General features: G+C 34.2%; 1 protein-coding gene across 1 annotated transcript in view; it reads right to left on the bottom strand.

The window, feature by feature from the left end:
- LOC148954274 (DNA-directed RNA polymerase I subunit rpa1-like) overlaps nucleotides 1–12,040 on the bottom strand; it is a 128,651-nt gene that overhangs the window by 17,075 nt on the left and 99,536 nt on the right. Inside the window, 4 exon segments of the mRNA XM_089086218.1 lie at nucleotides 89–170; nucleotides 6,070–6,219; nucleotides 7,995–8,251; nucleotides 11,338–11,460. Coding sequence (XP_088942344.1) covers nucleotides 89–170; nucleotides 6,070–6,219; nucleotides 7,995–8,251; nucleotides 11,338–11,460 — 612 coding nt within the window.

The raw sequence follows: 12,040 nt of genomic DNA, 5'->3' as shown, positions 1-12,040 counted from the left end.
GAGAGAGAGAGAGAGAGAGAGAGAGAGAGAGAGAGAGAGAGAGAGAGAGAAAGAATAGGAAAAAGCGTATAAGTAAAAAAAGAAATACCTCTTCCAGTACAGTCTCTTCCCTTCCTTCTTCTTGGACAAGAGGTCGTGCTACATTCTTAATTTTGTCAAGACGAATCTTCCTATAAAAACAAGCTTATTAATAAAAAAAATCGCATTAATAATTAATAAAAAATCACATTCCCCAAAAATAAATCCTGCGGTGGCCCCTTTGACATTTGTTGCATAAGAGATGAAAGAAACCGACTGACTAACATATAATACATTACTTTTAATTTCTTGTCAAATTATTCACATGTCGAATTATCGAATCCCTCTTGTCGAATATCGAATATTCTATCCTGTTCATGCCATTCACGAGAAAAATCGCCCCCTTCAGCCGTTTTTGGCATGAAAAACTACATCTACCCGGTTCTTGATTTAAATTTTTTTCTGGGAACGGAAATAATAGCCATGAATTTTTAGACGTTCTTAAAGTAAAAAATGTTTATTGATGAACGTTAAAACCATCCATAGCACTACAGAATAATAGGGAAATATCAGAAAATATTTCCATAGCCACACTGGCTATGCACGACAATATGAAAGAAAATTGTGAAGAAGAAATAACTAAAATATTTACAACCATTCAAAAAAGATGGATAAAAATGCAGATATTTTTGGTCGAGACCACCGATCGACCGTCGTCAGTGCACAAAAGTAAATTAAGAGTAAAAAATGTCTGGATTAAAGTCCTAATTACAAAGTAAAAACAAAACAAACTTCAGATAAAGAAAAAAGAAAAAACAACGTTCGTTTTTTTAGGTTATTTTTATTTCTGTTTTGATATTGGGGCAATGCTGAATCTTATAACCACAGCAACAAACACTTTTAGACAATTGCAGTTTCATTCAATGAAAATGAGCAGACGCCTCAAAAAGAGGATTCTTCCATCCTGAAACATGTGCCTGAGAAATATTTCAAACATAACTAGGCAACAGAGATTCAGCAATTCTGAAATTCGTGAAAGAATGGGCCTGTTATTACCGCTATTCTAAGGAAGAAGAAGCGGATATATATGGGACACGAATTTCACAAGCAACAAAGCCGCCTTCCTCGCAGAGCTTACGACTGAATACCAGACAGTCGAAGAAGACGATGTCGTCCAAAAAACACATTACGACAAACCTGTAATCAAAACCTAAGGACGTTTGAGTGAGACCTCTTTAGTACTGGATGGGAAAGTAGTCGCCGTTGGCCCTGGAGGAACTCCGCTATAGAGACCCTTCAAGAAACGTTTGATAACTAAGGTTTGACTGTATAAGCTTTGCACAAGATTTAAATTACTAGTTTTGATGACCAGGTTTGATACAATAAGGTCTGATAGGAGTCCTCTTAATTCATCTTCTCAGGAGACATGATTATGTACAGCACTACAAAATCTGATGTAATAGATTCACTACCGCAGGCAAAACTTCGCATTTTGGTTATCATTACATAATTAAAATTTTCTGAACAGTCTATAACACACAGTCTATCCGTCTAGATTTCTAAAACAGCTAGGTAAAACCACGTTTGGATATGAGTTAAATATTACTTTGGTAATGTCGCTACATTGCTAGATGACTTGCTTTGTTGCCGTCTTTAGTGCCGAAGTTGGCGAGAAAGTCCAGGAGAGGAATGCAGCCGATAAAGTGCAGCTGATGAGTTATTTTGATGATAGAAACAGAGGACTGCGTAACTTAGAGTTTTATCCCTTTAACATCTGCCAGTGAAATACTGCTTTATCATTTGCATCAGTGGAAAGACTTTTTTCGACAGAATAGGACATTGCCACTCCGAAAAATACCCTATTAAGTGACAAAGCAGTTGAGAAAATTTATATCTTTAAACAAGCAATAATTCTACAATAATTGCACATTTTTTTCTTCTGTAAATTGGCATACTAGCCATTTCTGCTAATCACGTCATTACTATTCTTAAACGCCCTGGTTAGTTTGGTATTATATTTGATCTCCAATTTGCATGCAGTGATTGTTTAATTAGTTTGCCACCTTTCAGGTCAATTGAACCTTGAAGGTTAACAGAACAGGTAAATGAACTTTGAGAGTGATCTTTGCAATATATTCAGCTAAAAATATTGCTATTTTGGGCTAAAATCTTAGTAAAGTAAGTTTGTTTTCCTTTGCATAGTTCAGAGGCACCAATAAACGAATTGATTAAACAATAGAAAAGATTAATTTCAATACAAGTAAATCTAGGAACATTACACAAAAAAGTTTTAAATTGTCTGGATCAGGGTATGGTACGACTATTTCCGCGGGGATAGTCTTCCACGGGGAAGGGGTGAATTTTCTGCAGGGAGGATACGCCGGACATCATTTTTATGTCTAAAATATGATTCACCGAGCGAGGCTCAGTCCCCTAATACTGCTACTGATGGAATGTTCCTCCTCCACCCCGATCTATTCAAAGCCTCCTTCTTTACACCCTCCCAGGAAGTTCCCATTTCCTTGAAATCTTTTCTTATGACATCCTCCCACCCATTCAGGGAGGACCAGCTTTTCGTTTGGCCCTAGACAATTGGCCGAAAAGGACTATTTTTGGCAATCTGTCATCCTTATCTGCAGAACGCATCCTAGCCATATCCACCTTATTCGTATTATAGCCATAGAGAGCAGGATTTAGCCACATTTTTCTAACCAATTACTCTTTGAGATAAGGTCAGTCATTCGGATACCCTAAACAATCCGTAGACAATTTCTCCCAAAACATCTAACAAATCCTCCTCCGTCTTTCGGAGGGCCCACGCTTCAGAACCCTACTTGACCACTTTCATCACTGTAGCTTCCAATATTATAATCTTGGTTCAGAGACTTTTTTTTCTATTCTTCCAAACTTTTTTCCATTGTGAAAAAACAACCTCGGCCTTGGAAATTCTATTTTTAACACCTTCATTGCACTTTACTAATAATACTACCTAGGTAAGCGAGGATGTCCAATTCATCAATCTTCTCAACATCAACTCTTCAATTTCACGTATTCCCAGTCTTGACGACTTACCCTTCATAACATCAATTTTCAAACCTATTATTACAACCCAAACTCGCAAAACCTCTAAAAATTAATTCATTTGGCTAGCATTTTCATCTAGGATACTTACATCATCAGCGTAATTTAAGTCTAGGAGAGTTTCACTTCCCCAATTGATTCCGCGTTCTCCCAATACGTTTGCTGTGCTGCTTAGTACAAGTTCCATCAAAATGATTATAAAAATGATATAAAAGGGGATGGGATGCAACCTTGCTTAATTCCTGATTTAATACGAAACCTGCAGCTAACTTCATTTCCTACCTTAACCGCAGCAATGTTATTCTCATACTCAGCACCAATCGCTCTAATGTATTTATCTGGTATACCATACAAGGTTAGGACCTTCGCTAAAGCTCATCTATCAGCTAAACAAAACGCTTGCACATAATCTATAAAACTGAGAACTAAAGGGGTTTGATGACTCGGTGCACTTTTAAATTATTAGTCTAAGAATGAAAAGTTGGCCGACTTATCCTCTCCCCTTCCTAAAGCACACTGTTCTTTTCTTAAAACTTTATCTACAGCATCTGTAATTTTGAAAAGTATCATCATACTAAGTAATTTGCTTCCTACAGAAACCAAGCTAATGCCTCAATAATTACCACACTCACTCTCATGACCTTTTTTTTATAGAGCAGTTCAATTAGTTTTCCTAAAATCGCTAGGTACTCCCACTTTTCAAAAATTATATCCATAATCTTCAGTAGTTTATTTCTAACTTCATAACCACCAAATATAAAAAATGAAAAATAATAGTTGATGCGATAGTTGATGCATGGCTATTTAAATACTAAAATACTATTTTCTGTGAGGAATTAAACAATAAATAATCTTTTTTTTTGGCAAGTATTTGCAGATATTGTTCAAGTATGTTTTCCATCGAGCACTAGATGTTTATATTAACTGATTTTTTAAAGCCTTTTTTAGAACGCTGTCAAAGTGGTAATGTGGTTTGGCATAATCTTTTTAATGTGGCTATGTAAATAAGTAAAAAGTTAACAATAGCGTACTGTATACAAAAATAAGTTATGCAATTCGTTTTTTTTTTTTTTTTTTTTTTTTTTTTTTTTTTTTTTTTTTGTACAACTGGGCTTCTGGATGTACAAGCAATAATTAAAACAACCGTAAATAAAACATGTAAATAAGTAAAAATACACGAGTTCATAAAATCGTAGAATTTAAAAATATGTGTAACTATAGTTATAATTATGTATAATTGCGAGTTCAGGATGCTATAATAGGTTTGAAAATGAATATTAAGAAGAAAAAGTCGCTAAGGCTAGGAATAAGTGAAGATGAAAAGGTGGCGTAGGGTAACGAAAAGATTGATCAGGTGGACAGCTTCATTTACCTTGGTAGTATTATTAACAAAGACAGCGGGAGTAGTGAAGATGCTAAAAGTAGAATAGCCAAGGCTCAGGGTCTTTTTTCACAGTTGAAAAAAGTTTGGAAGAATAGGAAGATAAGGTTGAAATGGCTAGGGCACGTTCTGCGGATGAAGGATGACAGATTGCCGAAGATTGTCTTTCGAGACCCAACCGTCTAGGGCTAAACAGAAAGCAGGTCATCCACGGTTGAGGTGGGAGGATGTCATAGAGAAAGATTTAAGGGAAATGGGAACCTCCTGGGAGGTTATAAAGAGGGAGACTTAGAATAGATTGGGATGGAGGAAGAACGTGCGCAGCTTTGTCGGCCTCAGGTGGCTTGGTGCTGCGGTGAGTTTTTAGTAGCAGTAGCAGTATATATTAATGAATATATATGGTATAGATATATTTATAAATATATAATATATTAAATATATTATTTGTGAATATATAAGCAAAATAACTTTGATTCTGATTCTGATTGAACGATTAAATCTTTGATTCTGCAAAAACTTGGCACAACTGGGGTTTGACACCTTGTTCAAAGTATGGCTTAGAATTTTTTTTTTATATAGAACTTCCTTTATTTTTCATCATAAAAAAGTGGCCGTTATCACAGTCGTATCTTGGCGGATGGAGTGGCATGTATTGGCAAAAAGCTTACATGAAGGAACCAGCTACTGATAACTGATCGTAAGACGGAGGCACATGAACCCAATATAGCGGAATATGCTCCTCCTTTATCCCTCCCCGGTTCAAAGCCTTATTCTTTAGTCCATACCATGCAGTCCCTACTTCCTTTGAATATTTTTCTGATGACCTCTTCTCACCCGATTGGACCCAAGGTCGCATCAGGATTTGGCCGATGGCCCCAGCTAGATTTAAGCCTATCTGAGTTGCATTACAAATCTTTTTTTTTTTTAGGACACTATCAGAGTACAATATAAGTTTGGAATTGGAAAGAAAAAGATCTGGCAAGGAGCCAAAAAAGAGAGGCCCAGCATTAGGTAATTTTACATAGGAATTTTCACAGAAAACTCTCACAGTTCAATAGGCAAAAAAAAAAAAATGCAAATAGGTAAAGTAGACATTACGAAATGGACAAAAACAAAATAGGCAAAATGCACATTAAATTGAGCCAATATTTATGCTAAAGACCTTAGAATTAATCTCCAATACCAAGTTTCTAAACCACGTTTCACTAAATTGGTGGTTTCAAATTATCATTTGTTTGTATTTATTGAACCAAACAAAGACGATTATATTGAGCCGCATTATGAAGTTACGAATTACTATTTCTTTTTTCTTAGGAAATTAAAATAGGAACAACACGCAAAAATCAGCGGAAAAGTTTCAAAATTAAACCTCGCAAAAGCATTGACAAACCTCTTAGTAGTGGAGTTAAGCATAATTAAAAATATCGAATAACAACCGACATTTACAATATCCGTATAACATTCCCAATCCAGTGTTTTTCAATAATATCCTATCTTCGTTAAATTGTATATACTCTAGCTAATGAATTTACAACACAGATAATGTTTAGGTATGACAGTATAGGGAAAAAGTGCAAAAAAGGGCCTACTTTTTCTTTTGAACAAGTGCTTTGAATTTTTCGATTTCATATGGAATCTTCCTGGTTAATCGATGAGCAAAACTCTGAAAAATTTCCTCCGTTGCACCAAATTCTTCGTATTCTTCCACAAGTTCCATTTCCATAATTCGATGATCGACCCTAAAAGAAAAAGAAGACAAAATTCAAATTAATTAGATGTGAGGTTTGAGGACACAGCTTCTGAGCCCAAAATTAAATACAAACTTAATTTCTTTTATTTCTTTTTATTAAAAGAAATAAAAGCCAAAATTAAATACAAATTCAGCGAAATGCGAGATATTGCAATATCAAGCTTTTGAGCAAAAAAAAAAAAGACTTTAAATACATATTAAACTAAATGCAAGGTTTGAGAACATTGAGCTTCGGAGCTGAAAACTAGAACAAATAAAATCAAAATTAAATTACAGGACCACAAGATTTTAGAAAACCTGAGTTTCTAGATCTTTGTATTGTGCCAACATAATCAAAATGGATAATAATTTACACAGTATTATATATATATATATATATATATATATATATATATATATATATATATATATATATATATATATATATATATATATATATATATATATATATATTTATATATATATATATATATATATATATATATATATATATATATATATATATATATATATGTATGTATATATATATTTCAAAGCTTTTGAGTCGTATACAAGAAATTGGTACACATAATACTAAAACTGGTAGCAACTATATACATAAACAAAATCAATATATTTTAATTTTTGGAAGAAGTTTCCAATCCAAGAAGTAAATGTAGATTTACTAGAAGAATGAATGGAACCTTTTTATGAAATCCACCAAGTGCTATTATATAGCTACGAGAAGTTGATATTACAATAGATAGAAGCTACTCATTTCCTACTCTCTAAAAAGTGATCCCTGGATTGACAAAAAATTCATTGCCACCATTTATAATATGACAATACCCCTCAGTTTACTTTCCCTCAGGCACAACTATATCCCCTTTCCTCAATAAAGACAAAAAAAAAAAACCGTAAGTAACAATTCATGTGTATATGAAATTCTATACAGAGGGTCTTACGTAGTCATTATCCTAAGACTCCTAATTCATAGGTTGCATGAACATGCTATAACGATTGACACTTGCTAGAAGAAAAGCAGCCTTAATGATAGTGACAACATTTCTACCCAATTTTTGACAACTTTTCTGCCCAAATAGGGTGGATTCTAGCTCACCATATCTTTTATCATCCTTTTCATAATATCTGATTAAACAAAACTTCTGGTTTTTGTTTCCAATGATACTGAACAAAAATTAGACAATCGATAAAGGATACCAAAACCCAGCATGGTTTTAACAAAGATCGAGGTGAATTGAAAATAAGTAAGATATGGGACGTGCGACCTACTACTTCTACTGCTAGTGCTAACAACTCACTCCAACACCAAGCCGTATGTGGCCAACACAGCTGCGCACACTGCTCCTACACCCCTTTTCCATGAAGTTAAATTTCCTTTAAATCTTTTCTTAGGACCTCTTCTCACCCCATTCTGAGAACGACCTGCTTTTCGTTTGACCCTAGATGGAGGGCTGAAAGGAACGGCATCTTTGGCAATACCAGAATTTTTTTGCTATTTGAGAAGAATTTTAGTAAAATTTTAGTGCATGCTAGTTTGGCCAGTTCAATCGAAAAGGACTTGATCAAATTCAATTCTAAAAAAAAAAATGTTCGTTGAAAATATTTTTTTTCCGTTATTGGTGTTGATTTTTATTTTTGGGTATCTCCTTGAAACCCTATGAAGCTAAGAGCAGGTAAATTATTTTGGTGATAACCCTCTCACCTCAAAAGAAAAAAAAATTCCTTAAAATTTTTACCACATGCAGTAATAAGTAAACTTACTCTCCTTTCCTAGTGCCTTCGAACACAAACTTTTTGACAAAATCAATCATTCTGATTACCAGCAAACTTCGTTGTAGTTTTTCAATTTTCCGCTGGCTCAAATCTGGAGACACTGGGATATTGACATTACTTTGAACTACTTTACCAAATTGCAACAATTGTCGTAACCGAGGAAGGCCCATGGTAATATTGACGTCACTACTCCCAGCTAAGTGAAAAGTGTTCAATGTCATCTGAGTAGATGGCTCTCCAATCGACTAAAAAAGCAGTTAATCTTAGGGTGCTTTCCATGGCAAGATTACAAATGATAAAACTTAAATCATAAGTGATATGATAATAAAGACTAATCCATAATAAATTAAATATACAACAAATACATGGAACTAATTCCCATGAAGTCTTCTTGGCCTGTAAAGGAGGGAGAAGCGCAAGAGTCATAAACACTAACTCAGAAAAAGAAAAGCCCAAATCTTATAACAGTTCCTTTGAACAGGCCGAACAGGGTGACACTCTTGAGCTGATTCTGGCATTATGTTATATACAATATTTATCTCCAGAACAGAGTTGAAGATGCTTGGAAATTTTTTTCGAGTAACTTAAATTCAATTTGGCTTCTTTATTTTTTTATTTGCATTATGTATCGCTGAAGACGGCTATTAGTCATTTAACCAAAATATTCGCTTAGGTTCTATTTTAATCACTCTATTCAGAAAATTCACTTTACCTTATTATCTAATCTTATTAAACAAACAATAATTGTATACATGTATATTAAATTATTTATCTGTAATTTTTTTTCAAAACGGCACTAATTTTTTTCTCAAAATTGGCATACTACCATTTTCCGGTGCGAAAAAAACAATCTGGATAGGTCAGGAGTTTGAAAAAATTCGTGTAGAGCCTTAATGTGGAAAAAACATTTTTCCTACGAATGACGTCAGAAATGCCCAGACGTCCAATCCCCTAATGGTTTTACTTTCTACAACAAATAAAATAAAAGCAAAGTTGTTTTGGGCAGGAGCTTAGAAAAGAGTCTTTCTTTACAGGGAGAGAAACTTGGTCCCCTCTTACTATTTTGCAATGATGGGGTGCAGGCACTGCGGTTTTGGTCATAATTTTTTTCACTTGTGTGTGTGATTCTTGTAAAGCCCCATCTGAATTAACGTAATAAGGGTCATAACGATGCTAAACCAAAGGAAAGTTATTACACAAGATGTGGAGGTCAGGCATAATCCAATTGGAGGAGACCAAACCTTGCTTTCCTTTATTAACTTACTTATTCGCAGATAATAAAGTAATTAGTAAAGCAATAATAGATAATTAATAGAGAACAAGTAGATCAGAAGAGGCTATTCCTTATCCTCCTTTTGAATCAATTAAAATTCTTAACTTTTACCAGGGATTTGTTTCAATACTAAGATGAATAAGAAAAAATAGACGTTGTTTTACTTTACTGTTATTAGCGTTAGAGTCAATTATTATCAATTTCATCAACTAAGACAGGAGAATCAACACATGAGTAAGGATTGTTCAACATTTCATATCCTTCCTATCCTAGCCTTTTCATCCTTTATTATTCTTCTTACCAGTGCATCTATGAAGATTAGAAGAGGCCTTGCCTTAATCTCCTTTTGAACTAACAGTAATTCCAAGCCTTTGATAGGCTATTGCTGGAACGCAAAGAAGAATTAGATGATAGAAAAATATTCTATTTTACACTTATTAGCGCTAGAAACGTCGCTGGAAAAAAACGGAAGATCCTTATTACTATTATTCACCAATTAAGACAAGCTACTATACCAACGAATATAAGGCTTTGGGTTGTAATATTTTATTTGAAGATTTATTTCAGATTATGGATCAATCTGCCTTCTGTTATTAAAATTGTCTAACTGTTTTGAGAATTTTAACTTCTTACTGTTTTAACTGTTTTGATGGGTGGGAAGCATTGGGTTTAAAAAGGGCACCTATATGGGGTGGGGACAGATATTGACAATAAGTGTGGGGGAGGTGGCCCAAATTTTGAACTGAACCAAATTTAGGGCTAATAATAATAAGACTTTTTGTTTTTGATGAGTTTATTTATCTCAAAAAGTAATATTAACAAAACGGAAAAACGTAGGAGAACGAAGAAAAAATTGAAATAAATCACAGACAGTGATAAAACCGACACACATCCAAATATTTCAGTCGATACCTCCGCTCAACCATCCTCAGTGCAGAATGAAGATTGAAGAGATACAGTTGAAGACCCACAGGACAACAGAAAAAGACTGTCTTTTTGTCACTCTAACAACAATATTTTAGGAAGTAAATATGTTTTTTTTTTATCAAAATTTCCATCTACATAAATACATTAGAATGTACAGAAAGTTGATATGAATAGTTGAAAGAAAATTAAATTGATATGGGTAGATGACAAGTAAAGTAGATGGCCCAAAGCAAAACACAGTAGACGGGTAAAAGTAGGTGGGGATGGAATGAAAGGAAGTAGATGCGCATGGAATGAGAGAGTGCATATAGAACAGATTGAAAGTATAGCCAAAAGAATGAGACAGTAGAAATTGAAAGAAAGCAGATGAAGCGAAAGAAAGTATAAGGTTAAAACTTAAATGCCTAACTGTACTTATTTCCTCTTTAATTTTGCATAGCAATCGTACTCACGTAATTTGACTATAAAACATCTTAAGCTAGACCGACCAACCATTTCGTAATTTCAAAGAAAAATGTAAAGAAGAACCAAGAAAACGGACTAGTAATGTGTAGAAAAATACATTGTGAATATTTTATGCATGGTATTTTATAGCAAGGTGTTTGCACCATAAATGAAGAAGAAATAACCAAAAATACAAAAAAAAAAAAAAAAAACACATTAAATAAATAAAACAGCCATAAGTAACTATACCGTATATTCACTTTTTTCCCAGAATTTTAATTTTTGGCTGGTTTTGTTTACTACCTAGAATTTCTACTACCCTCTTCTTGCTCAACTGAATTTGATTAAATCCAAGGACTCTACATCCGCACCAGGCGAGAGGATAACTCCCCTTGTTGATCGACAGATTCGTATAAACACGAACATAACTACCAAAAGTTCATATGCGCCCCCCCCCCGAAAAAAAGGGAGATGAGTTACCTCTTTGGCCGTCAATATAGATACTCACATTGAAGTAAATACTGGGCTCAGGTTAGAGAAGATGGGGGGTGGGTTTTACCCTGAGTCCATCAGATTCGCTGATGATGCCAAGTGAGAATTCCTCCTGCTCACATACAATATTTACCAAAATGGGTATTTAGTTACACGCAAAAATAAAAAGAAGAAGAAGAAGAGATAAGTTCTCACATGAGCAGCAACAACACCAACGGGGTCGCCTGGCTCTGCTGCTGACATTCTGAATAGCAATTCCATTGTCCTCGCAAAACTTTCTTTCATTTCTGGGCTTGAAATTCTTTCATCCATAAATGTCTGAAAAAATACTCAATAAAAATAATAATAAATATAAAAATTCTAGATAAATAAATAAATGTAACAGATAATAATATATAATAATAAGATATGTAATATATAACAATATATATGAAAATTATATATAATAATAATAAACAACTTACAACCCTTGCCCTGAGGGCTGTGGGGGTTTCCATCCTCAAAGAAATAATTTCCAGATCTTTCAACTATATTATGCAAAATGGCTGTCTCAAAATTTTGACTGAATGTGTTTGGGGAAATGGTGGCCGTGGGAGGGGGGTTAGTTGCCCTCCAATCACTTTTAACTATTAAAAAGGAAACTAGCCCTTTTTGAAGTTTCTACGACAAATCCTTCGATACGAAGTGCATGTCTAAAAAAAATAATCCATTGTGCCAACATCGTTCTTTAGTAAGGCAGCGCTATTGCGCTGCCTATGATTATTTTGACTGACTTTCAATGACGTTTGACCGACCGTTTGTGAAACAGTAAGTTATGCAAAAGATGTGGCGTGATCCCACATTCAAAGGCTATGTTAAAAGAAGGATTAAGATGCCTAATCAATACCTGAAGGATGAT

This window comes from Artemia sp. Qi Xiang Cuo, chromosome 3 (genome assembly GCF_049724085.1).
Source record: "Artemia sp. Qi Xiang Cuo chromosome 3, ASM4972408v1, whole genome shotgun sequence".
Lineage (NCBI taxonomy): Eukaryota > Metazoa > Arthropoda > Branchiopoda > Anostraca > Artemiidae > Artemia > Artemia sp. Qi Xiang Cuo.
The sequence above is the reverse complement of the archived record's forward strand: the minus strand, read 5'-3'. Positions and strand labels throughout refer to the sequence as shown.